The sequence below is a fragment of the Macaca fascicularis genome, chromosome 14 (genome assembly GCF_037993035.2).
Source record: "Macaca fascicularis isolate 582-1 chromosome 14, T2T-MFA8v1.1".
Classification (NCBI taxonomy): Eukaryota; Metazoa; Chordata; class Mammalia; order Primates; family Cercopithecidae; genus Macaca; species Macaca fascicularis.
This window is the reverse complement of record NC_088388.1, coordinates 10847914-10865660: the sequence shown is the minus strand read 5'-3', so window position 1 is coordinate 10865660 and position 17747 is coordinate 10847914. Positions and strand designations below refer to the sequence as shown.

Here is a 17747-nt window from a genome sequence, read left to right as displayed (position 1 = left end):
CCACTGCAGATTTCGCAGGCTCAGGCCTTGGAGCAGCATCACTCAGTGCAAGCTTGAAGCTGTGGGCAGAAAGGTCAGGAGCTGCTCAGCCCCCCATTCTCTCACTTTCTGTGAAGAAATTGGTGAAACCAAAGATGGCGGATGCACCCCAGAAGCATCCTCCAGGGGGAGACCTGTGCTTCCCTGGGGCGGTGGAGGGAGGGAGGGAGTAAGTGCTCAGGGCAGCCACTTGTCAGGGTGACAGTTATGCTGAGAGCACCTGGAGAATCTTCCTGGCTTGCAGTCACCTTCTCACTAGGTCCTCACGTGGTGGAGAGAGTGTGAGCTCTGGTCTCTTCCTTTTCTTTTTTTTTTTTTTTTTTCTGAGATAGAGTCTCATTCTGTCACCCAGGCTGGAGTACAATGGCATGATCCTGGCTCACTGCAACCTCTGCCTCCCGGGTTAAAGCAATTCTCATACCTTAGCCTCCCAAGTAGCTGGGATTACTGGCACCTGCCTCCACACCTGGCTAATTTTTGTATTTTTAGTAGAGATGGGGTTTCACTATGTTGCCCAGGCTGGTCTTGAACTCCTGACCTCAGGTGATCCTCCTGCCTTGGCCTCCCAAAGTTCTGGGATTACAGGCATGAGCCACTGTGCCCAGTCTGGACTCTTCCTTTTCACATAAGAACACTAATTCCATCCTAGAGGCTCTACCCTCACAACCTAATTACCTCCCAGTGACCCCACCTCCAATACCCTCCCACAGGTGGGTTAGAGTTCAACATATGAATTTGGGGTGTGAGAGGAACACAAGCATTCAGTCCATAGCAGAGCCCAATGATGTCTTTAATAGAATTCATACTAAGCTGCATTTCCAAATAAATTTTCCTATGCTTTTAACTCCATTAAAATAAAGATTCATGAACACAAAACAGTAAAATCAGTAAGCCAAACTCCACTCCTGCTGGCTAGATAATATTCCTCCGTAAGAATTGGTTGTTGTTGGGACAATTTCTTGGATTTATTGCCTTTCCCGCTTGCTTCTGGCCAGCAGCAACCCCACAAGGCCTGCAGCAGCCAGCACGCCTGCTGCCACACTTGCTGTCGTGACTGCATCAGTGACCTGCAGCGGAAGAGAAGGCAGAGCACACTCAGCATCAGGGCAGGACCACGATACATACACCAGGAAACTACGGCTTAGGAAAGACTCATCTGGCCCAGTCCTCTTCATTTGAATCACAGAGGGAACAAATATTGGCTGGGAGAGGGGATGCCAAGAGGTCAGGCCACCCAGGAAAGAGGAGTGGAGATGTCTGGTGGGCACAGAATGAATGGAAGAACAAAGCCATAGGTGTGATATACACAGAGTCAAAGAAGGAAAACCAGATACACCCTGTGGGTATTAAAAGCATAATAGGCCGGGCGCCATGGCTCACACCTGCAATCCAAACACCTTGGAAGGCCGAGATGGGCCGATCGCTTGAGCCCAGGAGTTCCAGACCAGCCTAGGCAACATGGTGAGACCCCATCTCTACAAAAAATACAAAAAAAAAAAAAAAGCTGAGAGTGGTGGTGCACACCTGTAGTCCCAGTTACTCAGGAGGCTGAGGCAGGAAGACCACTTGAACCCAGGAGGCAGAGGTTGCAGTGAACCAAGATTACACCACTGCATTCCAGCTTGGGTGACAGAGTGAGTCCCTGTCTTAAAAAATAATAAAAATAATTTAAATAATAATTTAAATAATTTAAATAATTTTTAATTTAATTTTTATTTAAAAATTTTGAAATAATTTTAATTTTAAATGATTTAATAATTTAAATAATAATTTATTATTTAATTTAATTTAAATAATAATATTTAATTATTTAATTTAATTTAAATAATAATAATTTATTATGCAAAAAGCATAATAAACCCCCAGAGTGTGGCTGTGGCAAGGACAGAGGGGCAGTGCCCAGATGTTCTAGGTCAGGGCTGGCCGACTGGGGCCCTTAAGGCAGATGTAAAATTGGGAAATCACCCCTGGGAACTCTCACTACCCAAGGTTTGAGGGCAGGGACCTCGCCTGGATTGGTCTCAATGTCCCAGGTGCTGATCCCACTGCCAGGCACAGAGTCGACACTCATAATTCATCTGCTGAATGAATGCTGGACCGTGAGGAGCACGGAGGGTGTGCTTTAATAAGTAAGATTGCCTCACTTATGTGCTGACAGGAAATGGTCCTCCAGAAGGAAGAGGATACGCTGAAAAAACCGTAGAGATGTGAGGCTGACCCCTGAGGGTCGGTGTGCTTGGCACAGCTTTTGGGAGCTAGCCAAGACAGCCTGCTGCGATCCTGTGGGTCCGCCCCTGCCTGCGCCACTGTCTCTGAGAGACCAGCGCTGGAGCGACTGGGGGAAACAACATGGGGTGGGGGGTAGGGGTGAAGACTGTGAGAATGGCTGCTTTCTAGATATCAGCACTGTGCTGGGAACTCTCCAGGCCCAGTATTTTTTTTTTTTTTTTTTTTTTTGAGACGGAGTCTCGCTCTGTCGCCCAGGCTGGAGTGCAGTGGCGCGATCTCAGCTCACTGCAAGCTCCGCCTCCCGGGTTCACGCCATTCTCCTGCCTCAGCCTCCCGAGTAGCTGGGACTACAGGCGCTGCCACCACGCCCGGCTAGTTTTTTGTATTTTTAGTAGAGACGGGGTTTCACCGTGTTAGCCAGGATGGTCTCGATCTCCTGACCTCGTGATCCGCCCACCTCGGCCTCCCAAAGTGCTGGGATTACAGGCGTGAGCCACCGCGCCCGGCCCAGGCCCAGTATTTTTTTAATCTGCCTGACAACCCTAGGAGGTAGTGATTCTAATTCCCACTTTCCAGAGGAGACTGAGGATGGACAAAGTAAAGAACTCACGTGGCCGGGCGCGGTAGCTCAAGCCTGTAATCCCAGCACTTTGGGAGGCCGAGACGGGTGGATCACGAGGTCAGGAGATCGAGACCATCCTGGCTAGCACGGTGAAACCCCATCTCTACTAAAAAATACAAAAAACTAGCCGGGCGAGGTGGCGGGCGCCTGTGGTCCCAGCTACTCGGGAGGCTAAGGCAGGAGAATGGCGTAAACCCGGGAGGCGGAGCTTGCAGTGAGCTGAGATCCGGCCACTGCACTCCAGCCTGGGCGACAGAGCGAGACTCCGTCTCAAAAAAAAAAAAAAAAAAAAATTTTTTTTAAAGAACAATAAAAAATAATACACATTTTAAAAATACAGTATAGCTATTTACATAGCATTTAGCACTGAGTATTATGAGTAATTATGAGTGGCTCATGCCTGTAATCCTAAGCAGTTTGAGAGGCCAAGGCAGGTGGATCACTTGAGCCCAGGAGTTTGAGACCAGTCTGGGCAATGTGGTGAAACCCCATTGCTACGAAAAAGAAATACAAAAATTAGCCGGGTGTGGTGGCGTGTGCCTGTAGTCCCATCTACTCAGGAGGCTGAGGTGGGAGGATCCCCTGAGCCCAGGAAGGTCGAGGCTGCAATAGGCTGAGGTCACATTTCAGTGGAGCACCTCTGCACTCCAGCCTGGGTGACAGAGTGAGATGCTGTCTCTAAAATAAAATAAGTACATGAGAGGATGTGCACAGGTTATATGCAAATATCACACCATTTTATACAAGGGACTTGAGCATGCATGGATTTTGGTGTCCTCAGGGGATCCTGGAATCAATCCCTCCCCCACCCATGGATACCAAGAGATGACTGTATCTATGTTTCAAAGGGACAGAGGAAGGATTCATAATTACAAGTCCTTTTTAATAAACACTCTAAGAAAGGGCCAGCGTCTCTGTCCAGTGTTGGTTAGAACAAACGGTAAATTCTCCTGGCAGCAGACGGCTTTCTTAGGCAGGCATTTATCGTGGGGCTGGGGCCATCCTACGGGCACAGCCTTATTTTGCTAGAAGCAGTGCTAGAGCTCGGTCATCTATTAGAGCAGGGGCTGCATGGCGTTGTGTGCCAAGAGTCCTGCAGTTCTCACAAGTCCACTTTCTTACAGAGCGAGAGCTAGAGACAGACAGAGGAGGGTCCTTCCAGACACGCAGAGTCAGATGAGGAGGAAGGAGGGAGAGGAAGAAAGAAAGGCAAGTTAATGGGTGACCTGCAGCAGATGAAGTTCAACAAGAGAGGCTCAAGGACAAGGGACAAACTAAATCAGAGAAAACTGCCTCCCTTGAGTCTTCCCCATCGGCTTGAGTTCTGACCCCTCAGAAGCACAGCAGAGGGCCAACCACTTCCTAAAACTGGGGTCTTCCAGATTGATTTCGTGGCTTCCGCACGGCCTATAGAAGAGCTTTTAGATGCATGATAAGGCAGCCCATCCCCAATCCCTTTCCGACACCCCTTCCATCCAAAGATAGGTCCACCCTCCTCAGCTCAACCGAGGGGAGACCCTGTCAGCAGGGTTCCCACTGAGTTCCAGAGCATATCCCACCATGCCCCCGTGCCCAGCATGGCCTGGCACGCTCTCAGTTAATAGCCTGGCCTCTCTCCTGGGGCACTTGTTTCCAGAAGTTGTGGATTTTCCTTGCCCATCTCCCCTTTTTATCACCTCTCCTTCTCCTAAGAGCTAAATCCTTCCGTGCCCTGAATCTATGGTGCACAGGCTAAGGTGTAGACACTCCTAGACACCAGTAAGGGAGGATTCAAGAATGCATTGCTCCTAAACAGGGAGGGCTTCAGAAAGGAATGTGCAACCACGTCGAGGCTCCTGCCTCATCTGTCTGCTACTTTAGAATGAGAATTCTAAAGTGAGATGGTTGTCATGGAACTGTGCATTAATACATTCATTTGAATTGAAAAATTGTCAGTTTTTTTCTGAATGTCAAAATAAGCCTGATTAGGCTGATTGGTTTGAAAATAACACCTGGCTTGACTGTTTACACGGAAGACATTTTTTCCTAACTGAATGAGCTAAATGTGCAACTCCAAGATTGTGAAGAAAATACGTACACAAATATGTAATATGCAATATACCAAAATCCATCCTTTCCTTTACAAATGTTTTACATTTATGATTTTTTTAAGTGTTTGATGTCATCTAAGAATGTATGAAAGGATATGTGCTTTTTTAAGTTGTCTTGGACTAGGTGTGGTGGCTCACTCATGTAATCCCAAGGGAGGCCGAGTCAAGCGGATTGCTTGAGCCCAGGAGTTCGAGACCAGCCTGGATGACATGGCAAAAGCTCATCTCTACAGAAAAATACAAAAATTAGCCAGGCATGGTGGCACATTCCTGTCGTCCCAGCCACTCAGGAGACTGAGGTGGGAGGATTGCTTGAGCCCGGGAGGTCGAGGCTGCAGTGAGCCGTGATCGAACTCTACGTGATGTACTGCAGCTTGGGTGACAGAGTGAGACCCTGTATTTAAAAAAAAAAGTTTGTGAGACCCTGTATCCAAACGTTGGCCAACTATGGCCCCTGGGTCAAATCCAACCTGTGAACTATTTTTGTAAAAAATAAATAATACACTTATTGGAAGACAGCCTTGCCTGTTCGTTTATATGTTGTCTGTGGCTGCTTTTGTGCTGCAAAGCTACGGCAGCAGAGTAATAAGACAGACACCACCTGGCCCACAAAATCTAAGATATTTACTATCTGGCCCTTTACAGAAAAAAATTGCCCAATATGACCTGGGCTTTTCCCCTTCCTGGCTCACGCTGTTCCCTCTGCCTATAGCCCTTATTGCTCCCATTCCCTGGTAATCTCCAGCTCATTTTCTTTCAGATTAATCAACATAATTAAATCAGGCTGGGCTCGGCTGTTACCTCTTCTACAAAGCCTTCCTTGATCTGGGCCCTTGGAGAGAACACATGTAGTTTTAACTCCCCCTCTTCACCATGGCTGACATGGACTAGAGACTCAATAACTAGGAGTTCAATGAATTTGGACAAGTTACTTAAGCATGGTGAGCCTCAGTTTCCCCATCTGTAAAGTGGGAATCATAAAGCCTGCCTCTAGGGCTGTGGAGGGCTGTTTCAGGCTGTGACTCCCTTTTGTGGCCACCCCCCCAACCCACTGCACTGGTCTACATTGCCAACTTGCATATCCCCCCACCCTTGTCCCCACCCCAAACGTGACACCCTCAAGGGCAGGGGTTTCATATCTGCTATTTTGTCTTGCTCATGTCTATTTCCATCCCGCCCTGGCCCCAGCAGGGACCCAGCCTCTGGCAGCTGAGGGAGTGGCCTGGCTCCTGGGAAGGGGACACAGTCTGAAGATGCACCTGGTCACTGCGGGAGACCCCATAGCGCAGATGGTTCACGAAGTGCTCGCAGTTGTCACTGGTCAGCGAATAAGGCAACTCCTGCCCCACCAACTCCTCTGCCCGCTTGACGATTTTGTTGCAAGGCAGTGGCCTGTATTTGTCATCGTGTTTGTTATTGACCCTGTAGTTGTCTCTCCCAGCCACGTCAGACAGCAGTTCCTTCTTCACTATGGCTTTGTTGGTCAGGGCAGACAGGACACTGGCCGCACCAGCTCCAGCAATTTCACCTGTGCAAACAGTGAGTTCAGTCCCGGGCAGGGCCTGGGGGGCTCAGGGCTGGCTCCAACTTCGGTGGAGCCAGCAGTGCTCCGAGCCAGCTCGGTGCCCCGAGCACCATCGAGAAGGAGGAGCTGTGGAAGGACCTGTCCATCCTGCCTGGCCTTAAACTTGAGAACAGGGAAGACCCAAGCCTGGGTGACTTGGGAGAAGTCACCATGGGTCCCTAGGCTCTGGTTTCCTCATTTCTAAAGTAAATAACCTGAGCTCTAAAGGACCATGTGAGTTTAGATATACCTGAAAGAGTCAACAGTCAAGGCAGAGTGGTACAGGGCAAACAGAGGAGGCAAAAGAGCCCCAGGCCATAGTCCCAACTGCCTCTCACTAGCTTGTGGCTTAGAAAAAGTCACTCCAGGCCGGGTGCCTGTAATCTCAGTGCTTTGGAAGGCCAAGGCCGGAGGAACACTTGAGGCCAGGAGTTGGAGACCAGCCTGCACCATGTACTAAAACTCCTGTCTCTAAAAATAAAAATTAAAAAATGAGCTGGTCGTGGCAGCACATACCTGTAATTCTAGCTACTCCAGAGGCAAGGCTGGAGGATTGCTTTAGCGCAGAAATTACAGGCTGCAGTGAGCTGTGATTGTGCCACTACGCTGCAGCCTGGGCAGCAGAGTGACATCTTGTCTCCAAAAAGGTAGAGAAAAGAAAATGTCACTCCATTGCCCCGAGATGGTGCTGTGGGAGCTCCAGTAGGTGAGGGTGGCATTTTGAAACAATAGGAAAGGAAACAGCAGAACAAGACGGAAGCCTGTCCCGGGAATCCAGGGCCCCCAGATTCTGGCCCTGGCTCTCTTACTCTGTGTCTTCAGAAAAAGTCCTTCTCATCTTGGGACCCTGGTGTCATCATTTTCAAATTAGAGGAACTAGGCCAGGGGATGTCCATGCCCTCCAGCTTTAAACTCTCCAATTGGCCTCTAAAGGGGACCCCAGCCTCCTGGGAAGCTGCAATGAAACAGAGGCAAAGTGACAGCACCCAGAACCCTCAGGGAGGGCCCAATGGACCCAGGGGTCTACAATGGACCCTGCTAGAAGCAGCCCAGCTTAAAGAAACCCTGTTGTAATGTCAGTTTCTGAACAGCCAGTTTATCTAACGACTAGTTTCTAAACTTAGGTGTGTATTCACACTTTCCTTTACTGATTTTTCTTTTCTTTTCAAAATGACATTTAAACAAATGTCTTGGTCCCAGCTCACTCCAGCTACAGGAGCAGGAATGGGGGCCAGAAAGACCCTCTGCCAAGGAGAGAAACAGACGAGTCAGACCCAGTCTTGTCTGGACGGACTGCAGATCCTAAAAAGAAGGGGAGCTGGAGGAAACAAGATTAATACAGGTATAAAAATATGTCACCAATAATTTATTCATTTTCATGAGAAAAATACACTGTCTCCTCCATCTCTACCCCTTTATCTCCCCTAACCCAATGTCTTGCCTTCTTGGCTTCTAAGATTCTGTTTTCTGCCCCATAGTTTTCCTATCTCTGCCCCTAGTCTTCCAACATCTCACCCCCTATTTCCACCTGTCAGTCTCCCCCATGCCCCTCTCTTCCCCCTCTTCCTCTCACTCTCCTATTCCTGCCCCTCAGTCTCTCAGTTCTGGGATGCGGTTCTTCCTTCTCCCCAATAGATAGCACCCTTTCCTGTATTGCTGGTGAGGTACTTTGGACAACAGTTTGCCAGTTTCTTATTAAACTAAATATTCACTTACCATATGACCCTACAATCCCACTCCTAGGTATATATCCAGAAGAAATAAAAATCTGTGTTCACACTTACAAAAAAAAACATGCATGGGAACATTTATAGTGGCTCTAATGATTATTGTCAAAAACTGAAAATCACCCAAATGTCATTCAGCTGGTGAATGAATAAATAAATGGTGGTATATCCATACAATGGAATACTATTCAGCAAGAAAAAGGAACAAAGTACTAACACATGCTACAACATACATCAATCTTAAATGCATTAAGTTAAAGTAACTGGACACAAAAGGCTACATTCTGTATGGTTTCAGTTATATGACATTCTGGAAAAAGCAAAACCACAGGGACAGAGAAAAGATCATAGCTTGCCAGGAACTGGAGGTGTGAGCATATATATGGGGGTTGACAACAAAGGGGCATGGGAGAATTTTCACGGGATGAGGTGTAGTGTTCCCCAGTTTTCCCCCACTTTCTTTCTTTGTCCTGACTAACACAGAATGCCTTGACACTCTGTGACCCGACTAGCTGCGTGTTGCCCTCTGCAGGCTTGAACCCAAGCTGGAGCCTTTAACATTCATTCCCTGGCACGGATAAAGTTGTTTAGGTTGTTGCATGAAACACTGAAAGAGCCAATGTGTTGCTAAGCACGTAGAAACTAGCCCCAGCTTTGAACCAAATTCTTTAAACCCTCATGTGAACCTCATAACCCAACCCCCTTGTTCTGGACATTCCTGGGAAGAACATCTACTGTCTTGCTGTCCAATTAGAGGACCCTTCAGCCCTCTGCATATAAGTTCGCCTAATAAATGCTTTGGACTGATCAGCCTGGCATTTAGTGCTTCTTTCTTTGGAATCCAAACTGGCCCCATCTCAGGATTTTTGGGGGCAGTCCCCTGAAGAAACTCCCCTGACACCACTTTTGGGGCCACTCCAACCATGGGTTCAGCTGAACAGAGAAAATTAGGGAATTATTTTATAACTAGATTATGGTGATGGTTACATAGTCATATGCATTTGTCAAAACTCATAGAATTGCATACTAAAAAGGATAAATTTTACTATTTGTAAATTATTCTTAAATAAGTCTGATTTTTTAAAAACTAAACACATGCACACACTTAAAGAGAAACTAAAATGGAGGCCATAGTTTGAATAGTCCTAGACCACTCATTACCATGTAACGAAAAACTTAAAATTCTTCTGATTTCCCCAAAATGCTAGCTGTAACCATAAATAAAACTTAAGCTATCCTCATGTCAACATTGTGGACTTATGCTCTGCTTTCTTTAGCAGCCCAATAGACAGAGAAAGTCAATATTTTTTTAATTTTACTTGGAGAAGTCAACAGTATACTTGGATAGTATTATTGAGGCTCCCTTATACTTTTCACAAGTTTTACATAAAAATTTAAAACCCCTGAAATTTCCCAGAAATGCAGTATGTTTCCCAGAAATGCAGTATGTTTCCCAGAAATGCAGATTTGTTTCTGTGTTCCTCATCTAAAGAGGACTCAGAAATTTACTCAACATAACTCTTATAACAACTAGCTTATAAGGGGTATAAGACCTCTCAAGATAAGCTTCAACTTTCATAAGAGATGGTTCATTATCTAGGTCATAATTTATCTAAAAAAGGAATATTTCTGTGCCCAGAAAGAATAAATAATATCCAAATTTTCCTTGACCTGTAACTGAAAGACAACTCAGAGGATTCCTCAGGCTTGCAGGATATTGCAAGTCCTAGAACCCAAATTATTCTTTAGTGGCCTCTCCACTCTTTTTTTTGTGTATGCCAGAAGGCTTGTGGAGAGTATTAACAGTAGACTGTTCAGTATAGTGACACACTGGGAACATGCCTGATATAGTTTGGCTGTGTCCCTATCCAAAATCTCATCTTGAATTGTAATCCCCACATGTCAAGGGCGGGACCAGGTAGAGGTAATGGGATCATGGGGGCGGTTTCCCTCATGCTGTTCTAATGATAGTAAGTGAATCTCATGAGATCTGATGGCTTGTTTTGTTTTGTTTTGTTTTGTTTTGTTTTGTTTTGTTTGAGACAAGAGTCTAGTTCTGTCACCCAGACTGGAGTGCAATGGTGCAATCTTGGCTTCCTGAAACCTCTGCCTCCCGGGTTCAAGTGATTCTCATGACTCAGCCTCCCAAGTAGCTGGGACTACAGGCATGTACCACCACACCCAGCTAAATTTTGAATTTTTTTTTAGTAGCGATGGGGTTTTGCCATGTTGGCCAGGCTGGTCCTGAACTCCTGACCTCAAGTGATTCACCCACCTCGGTCTCCCAAAGTGCTGAGATTATAGGCGTGAACCACTGTGCCCAGCCATTTCCACTCTATTAACTAACCAAAAATAGCACTGAGGAACTTCTTCCATGGTAAATAGAACATGAGAAAACCTTTACTGAACTTAAACAGGCTTTACAGAATCCTTTCACACTAGGACTACCCAACTATTCTAAGCCCTCTACATGTTTGTCTGTGAATGCAACAATCAGGCTTTTCTCACCCAAAAACGTGGAGGAAAAAGTAGACCTATAGCCTATTATAGCCTGTAATTGGACCTAGTAACCAGGGCATATCCAAATTGTTTAAAGTCACATGGCAACGTGACCTCACAGTTTCACCACTCAGATGCAAATAAGTAAGTTTATGCAGCACTGCTCCCTTAAAAGGATGTAAGTCTCTAGTCAATTACAACAGAAAACAATGCACTTCTTCATTTACATAACTTTGTAAACCGAGCTATTATTGCTGTGAGCCAAGCTTCTTGTCATTTTAGCTCAAAGTCTCTGGATTCAAGAACTGTTCTTTTGTATGTGCAACAAGCCTTTTAAACTTCTCTAGCTTGATTTGATTTCATTTATATACACATCTATATATAGATATAGATGTGCATATATACATATATAAGTATCAATATTTCTACAACTCTTGAAAAGAGTTGCATATATATCTACATATATAGATGTTCTGAGTTTCACTTCCCTGGTGACCCAGTCCAAGTCTGTATGCGTACATATACATATCTTCCTATTAGTCATATTGATAATACGTGTTATGCACTGTATTCTCTCAAGAGTCTTAAATATTTGTCAGCAGTCACTGACTCATCATGACAATCTCTATAAGAATTAAGTCTGGGCCGGGCGTGGTGGTTCACGCCTGTAATCCCAACACTTTGGGAGGTTGAGGTGGGTGGATCATGAAGTCAAGAGATTGAGACTATCCTAGCCAAAATGGTGAAACCCCGTCTCTACTAAAAATACAAAAAATTAGCTAGGCATGGTGGCGGGCACCTGTAGTCACAGCTACTCGGGAGGCTGAGGCAGGAGAATCACTTGAACCTGGGAGGCAGAGGTTGCAGTGAGCTGAGATTGCGCCACTGCACTCTAGCCTGGTGACAGAGCGAGACTCCGTCTCAAAAAAAAAAAAGAGTTAAATCTGTATGTGTACATATACACATAGAAAGTTGGGCTGGGCCACAGGGAAAGTGAAACTCAGAGCATCTGTATATGTAAATATATATACATCTATGTGTGTATATATAGATGTGTATAAAGTGTATATATACACCTGCTGTACAACTATTTTAATGGCTGCATAGCATTCCATTATACGCAGGTATATCTATTTTACTTGACCAATCCCCTGATGTCTTGCACTTGAGTAGTTTCCAGTATTTTGGAATTTTCTTTGATGCCACAATGCTTCAGATGGAAAGGGAGGTTGCTTTAGCCCCTGGCCATGCCCTGCACCAGTGCTTTCCTGTACCTTCCTTCATTTCATCCCTCCATGAGGTGGGACATAGGGATTCTCATCCCTGCTCTATAGAAGGTGCAGCTGAACTTAGTGATGTGAAGCCGCATGCTCAAGGCACACAGTCTGTAAGCAGAGGAGTCACAATTCCAAACTGGTTCTATTGAGCTGGGAGGCCTACGCGCTCCTTCCATTGTACGATGCGCTCAGTTGTAAGCTATGTGAAGGAAGTAACTGCTTCTTACCCTGGCTTGTACCTCCAGAACAACAAATGCATAGGAGATCCCATGGAGGGATGCTCACCAAGCACAATGAGTTGGTCAGACTGAACACCACTCTATAATGGAATAAAGGTCAATAGTCTCTCCACCAACTTACTGTGAAAGAAGAATAGCAGTTGTTACATCTAGCAGGAAAAGCACAATTCATTCAGCATTACGTATTGAGTGCCTACTCTGCTAGACCCTGAAGTGAGGACAAGCACATAATTGTGCATCTCTTCACATTCTTGATCTCAACCCTTGTGCTTAAAAAGAGAACCCATCCTTACTGGGAGGAGCCAGATGGACCACATAGCCATGTCCCACGTAGATGGCCCAGTGCTCATAGCCAAAATGAGAAATCTCAATCAGGTCTCCAGGTCTCAGTGTTCGTCTTCGTCTAGCCTGCAACAGAAAAACCAGAAACAGGCAGAGGTAAGTCATCTGCAGGAAACATTCTAGGGCCTGACCTGCAAGGAGCCCCAGCCCAGCCTGCAGATTCCCTCTGCTCATCACTTGCGGGAAACAGGAGAGAAGGAGCACTGCTCACATGTGTAGGAAGCACCTTCATTTACTGGGGTTGCAGGACTGAAAAGGTGCTCTTCAGGGGACAAGGAGGAGATGAAGAGAGTATCTTTAAGGGAGATTTTCATGAATGTGCAGCACAGGAGTGTGATGGAGTGATGTGCCCAGGCTGAATGTGAGTGCATTTTATGCACAGAGTATGTTTTTGTCAGCAAGTGACTGCATGATTCCCAAGGAAGCCTAAAATGCCTCTTTAAGGGCCACCTGCCATGAGCCTGAGCCCAAGTGATTCCTACGAGTTTTAGAGCTCTGACTTGCAACGCCCAGCATGTCAGAGGCAGGCAGACACTTGACCCACATTACACACTGCTCCTTGGGTGAAAACTATCATTACCCCCACTTGACAATGAGCACATGGAGTCTCAGGAAGGTTAGGTAACTTGCCTAGTAAGTAGAAGAGCAGGAATGAAGGGTAGGGCTGAAAGTTTCCAACATTAATGCCTTTAACCATCCCAGAATGTCCTAGGCAAGCCCAGGGCAGCTGAAGTCTGAGCTCAGGCTAAAATTAAAGCAAGGGATGGCAGGGTGTGGTTGGAGTTGGTGGTAGGGCAGTGCCCCTCTGGAGGGTGCATGGGTGGGAGGAATGTTGCCCTGGCCACACCCAGAATGGCAGATGGCAGACAGCCCTTGCCACAAGAGTTCTGTTTCCAGTATGCTATGGTGCCAGCCAGCACCCCTCCTCCCCCTAACTCAGTTGAGCCAGGCCACAAAGGAATTGAACTGCTGCTGAGGGCGGCGAGAGTGCCAGTCAACTCAGAATCTGGTGGGGAGCTATAGTTAAAAGTAAAGCCTTTCATTTGAAGCAACTTGGATGGAATTGGAACTCAGGAATGGAAAACCAAACATCGTATGTTCTCACTCATGAGTGGGAGCTAAGCTATGAGGACGCAAAGGCATAATAATCATACAAGAGACTTTGGGGACTCAGGGAAAAGGGTGGGAGTGGGTGAGGAATAAAAGACTACACACTGGGGCTGGGCGCGGTGGCTCACGCCTGTAATCCCAGCACTTTGAGAGGCCAAAGTGGGCAGATTGCCTGAGGTCAGAAGTTTGAGACCAGCCTGGCCAACATGGTGAAACCCCATCTCTACTAAAAATACTAAAATTAGATGGGTATAGTGGCAGGCACCTGTAGTCCCACCTACTTGGGAGGCTGAGGCACGAGAATTGCTTGAACCCAGAGATCATGCCACTGCACTCCAGCCTGGGCAACAGAGTGAGACTCCATCTCAAAAACAAACAAACAAACAGACAAAGACTACACATTGGATACAGAGTACACTGGTCAGATAATGGGTACACCAAAATCTCAGAAATCACCACTAAAGTACTCATTTATGTAACCAAATACCACATATTCCCCCCCAAAAATCTTGAAATTAAAAAACAAAAGTAAAGCCTTTGACTAGAGGGGTCAAGAGTCAACTTGACCAAATAAGGGACAATTTGAGCATCAAAAAAAAAAAATAATAATAACTGTACACAGACTGAAACACATCAAATACGTTAAAACCCATGTGTTCATAAGGATATTTTTTAAAAACAGTAGGCATCTTTGGAGGACAGAAAAGAATCACCATATTATTCCAATAGCTGGTAAATAAAGGAAAAGATTCAAGCATTTCCTAACTGAAATGTCCTCAGGGAATGCAATTCAAAACTACAACAAACCCCAAAGCTACAAACCAATATTTGTAAGGTAGCCATATATGTATGCAAAAACATAGAAAAATATTTGAAAGAATACACACCAGGCTATACCAAGGGGAAAGGCTGTACAGATGGGAAAGATGGTCAAAGGGGACAATAGCTTTTATACTAATCATTTTTGGTTTTGGCTTTTGCCTTTTTTTGACACGTGATCTCACTTTGTCACCCAGGCTAGAATGCAGCGGCACTATCACAGCTCACTGCAGGAAGCCTCAACCTTCCCAGCTCAAGCAATCCTCCCACCTCAGCCTCCCAAGTAGCTAAGACTATAAGCATGTACCATTATCCCTGGCTAATTTTAATATTTTCTGTAGAAATGGATCTCACTATGCTGCCCAGGCTAGAGTTTTGGTTTTTCAAATGAGGTGAATGTGTTCACATATTCCTCCTGAAATTAAATATGTTCTTTCTTTTTTAAGTTGAAGCTTTAGAGTCAGACCCTCATAAGTTCAAATTCCCTCTCTGCCTTTTGGGCAGCCCCCTCTCTAATACTTACCAGAATATCATTCCCCCCATCTGTGAAGTTGGCAGTATTATGCCTACTTCATAGGATTGCTTATTAACTACCTGGTGTGGATTAAGTAAGTGTTTAGCATGGTATCTGGACCCTGAGCACTCAGGAAATGTGGCTGCTATTGGGCCTGAAGGAAGAAGGAACCTAAGAAGGGATTGGAGGGAAGGAGGTAACGTAGAGGAACTGGCCCTGCCTGGAGGCAAGGGAGACAGAGCCCTTTCTGACAGCCCCCATCACCACCCACACAGATGGAGCCCTTTCCCTGGACCCTCCCTCCCCAGCTCATTCCACCCACTGAGGATGGTGTGACGGTGGAGGTGGCCTGTGTGGTGAACCAAGGGCTGCTCTCCCTGAGCCCACCATTCCTGCCTTCAGGAGGCTTAGCGGAGCCACTGGGAGTGTGGCCAGAGGAGGGCTTGGAAAAGCATAAACCCAAACTTTAGCCTCAGTAGAACCAGACCCCATGCAGCAGCTGAGGCTGGGGACCCTCTGGGCTCATAACCCAGTGCTATGGTTCCTTCCCACGGTGTCTGAGAGAGCCAGACCCCCAGACCTCAGCGTGTGCCCATGTGCCCTCCATGCCAGAGCTGCAGACCAACAAGGAGAACACACATAGTCACCACTAACAGGGTGGTTGTTCCTCAGATCAAAGCTTTAAAACCCTTTCTGGGGACTTACCAAAGCCATCCTTCCTTCAAGATGATGTCTTGTGGGTTGCTGACTCTGTGTCCAGCCTTAAATTAGCTCTGAGTTTCGTTTTCCCCGTGACCCAGCCCATATACAACTATTTTAGAACATAGATCAAGGTTCATGTGAAATTTTCCGTCTTCAAACAGGGGCAGAGCACATATCAAGTAGGCAAGGGAGCATGAAAATCAGAGAGAAGAGGAATCAGAGCTCAGGATCTAGATTGAGAAGGACTTAGTGGCAGTGTGGTCAGGGGCACAGCTGACAATCACCAGGTTTCAGGTGGAACAAGCAAGATCCAGTGGTTGTGGGGGCAAGGCAGGATGTAGAGACAGAGTCCATGGGGGAAATTTTCAAAAAGGAGAGAGGAGCCCCAGAGAGACTGAGACTCATGCCTCCAAATTGGGAATGATTGTTGCTAGGAGAGGCGGACATTTCCACCAACCTCAAACCCCATGGCCCTAGACAAATCATGTCATTGGAGACCCATTCCTCTACCCTGGAAACAGAGTGACGCTGCTAGGACCGCAGTTTGCAAACCACTCCCCTTTCTGCCTCTCACCCACAGTTCAGAACACTCATTCCCCACCAAATGGAAACAAAACCCATGACTGGGTGTGTAGAGGTTGCTTCTTTGAGGCACCTGCATGCTTATGCTACCCAAGCTCCAAATAAGTATCTCTTCTGACATCTGCATATAGTTGTCCGGTCCTGAGCAAACTGGACAGGAAGGGGTGGGTGGGGCTGGGTGGAGCTGAGCATCCTCACTGCGGGGCATGGGGGCAAGGACCATTAAATTACTTTCTTCGGGCTATAAACAAACAAACAAAGAGCTTTACTGTGGGGATGCAGATGGACTGGAGCCAGAACTGGAAAACTCCACAGCAGCTCTGCACGACCAGCTACTCCCTCAGCCCACGCGGTCTTGCTCCCGTGGAGACGGCCTCTCTCAGCACCTCCACTCCATTCTCCTCTGGGTTGCAGTGGGACAATCTTCAAAGTATTCCTTCTAGAGGGAGACAGTGGGGTTGGCTTGGCTAACTATCTCCTGCCCCATTGTCCAGAGCCCTCTGGGCCGGTCCCACCCGGGCTTGCTCATCATCCTTTTAGGGGCGGACCTCCAGTCCGGCAATCTCATTTCATCCTATGCCTGCCCTCCCCTTGCAACCACATCACACCCCTGTTTCCCTGGACAGGAGGACTTCCACATGCGGTCCGCTGAAGGGATCTCAGGAGGGTGGGCACAATGACCAACCAGACCGTGCAGGGTGGAGTTGGGAAGCAACATCACTGTACTCATGCTGGCGCTTGTGGCTTTTCACCGAATCCAAGCAGTTCACAGTGTCAGGAAATTATGTCCAGGAGCCATAGGAAAGGAGACGCTGCAAATCAAGGGCCGGTGGACTGAGAATTCGCTGTCTCCCTACTGTTTATGATGAGCAGGAAAGGTGTCAAAGTTCTACCGACAGAGAACGGGGTAGGGCAGGTCACACCCGGCCAGATGGTGAGCTCTAGGCCTACAGAAGCTTGGAATACTTACATTTTTGTTCACATATACACTCTCTATATTTGTTTAATTGTATAAAAGGCTATAAAAGGAAAGATAAGCCTCCATTCTCCCCACCTCCAGCCTCCAGCAACCCAGCTCCCCTTTCTAGAGGCAATGTTATCTTTCTGTGTATATGCCAGGAATATCTTGGGCTACATATAATTTTAATGGGTTTTGGCCGGGCACAGTGGCTGATGCCTGTAATCCCAGCACTTTGGGAGGCCAAGGTGGGTGAATCACTTGAGGTCAGAAGTTGGAGACCAGCCTGGCCAACATGGTGAAACCCCGTCTCTACTAAAAATACAAAAATTAGCCGGGCCTGGTGGCGTGTGCCTGTAGTCCCAGCTGCTTGGGAGGCTGAGGCACGAGAATCGCTTGAACCTGGAAGGCGGAGGTTGCAGTGACCCCAGATC

At 46.7% G+C, this 17747-nt stretch overlaps 1 protein-coding gene across 1 annotated transcript; it reads right to left on the bottom strand.

The window, feature by feature from the left end:
• Window positions 1–810: 810 nt before the first annotated feature.
• PLAAT2 (phospholipase A and acyltransferase 2) lies at window positions 811–15846 on the bottom strand. Its single transcript, XM_005577516.4, has 4 exons — window positions 15777–15846; window positions 12580–12694; window positions 6240–6508; window positions 811–1106 (listed from the first exon to the last, which is right to left on the bottom strand). The coding sequence occupies exons 1-4, from the start codon at window positions 15783–15785 to the stop codon at window positions 1005–1007; spliced, it is 495 nt and encodes a 164-aa protein (XP_005577573.3). The 5' UTR covers window positions 15786–15846; the 3' UTR covers window positions 811–1004.
• Between the last annotated feature and the right edge of the window lie 1901 nt (window positions 15847–17747).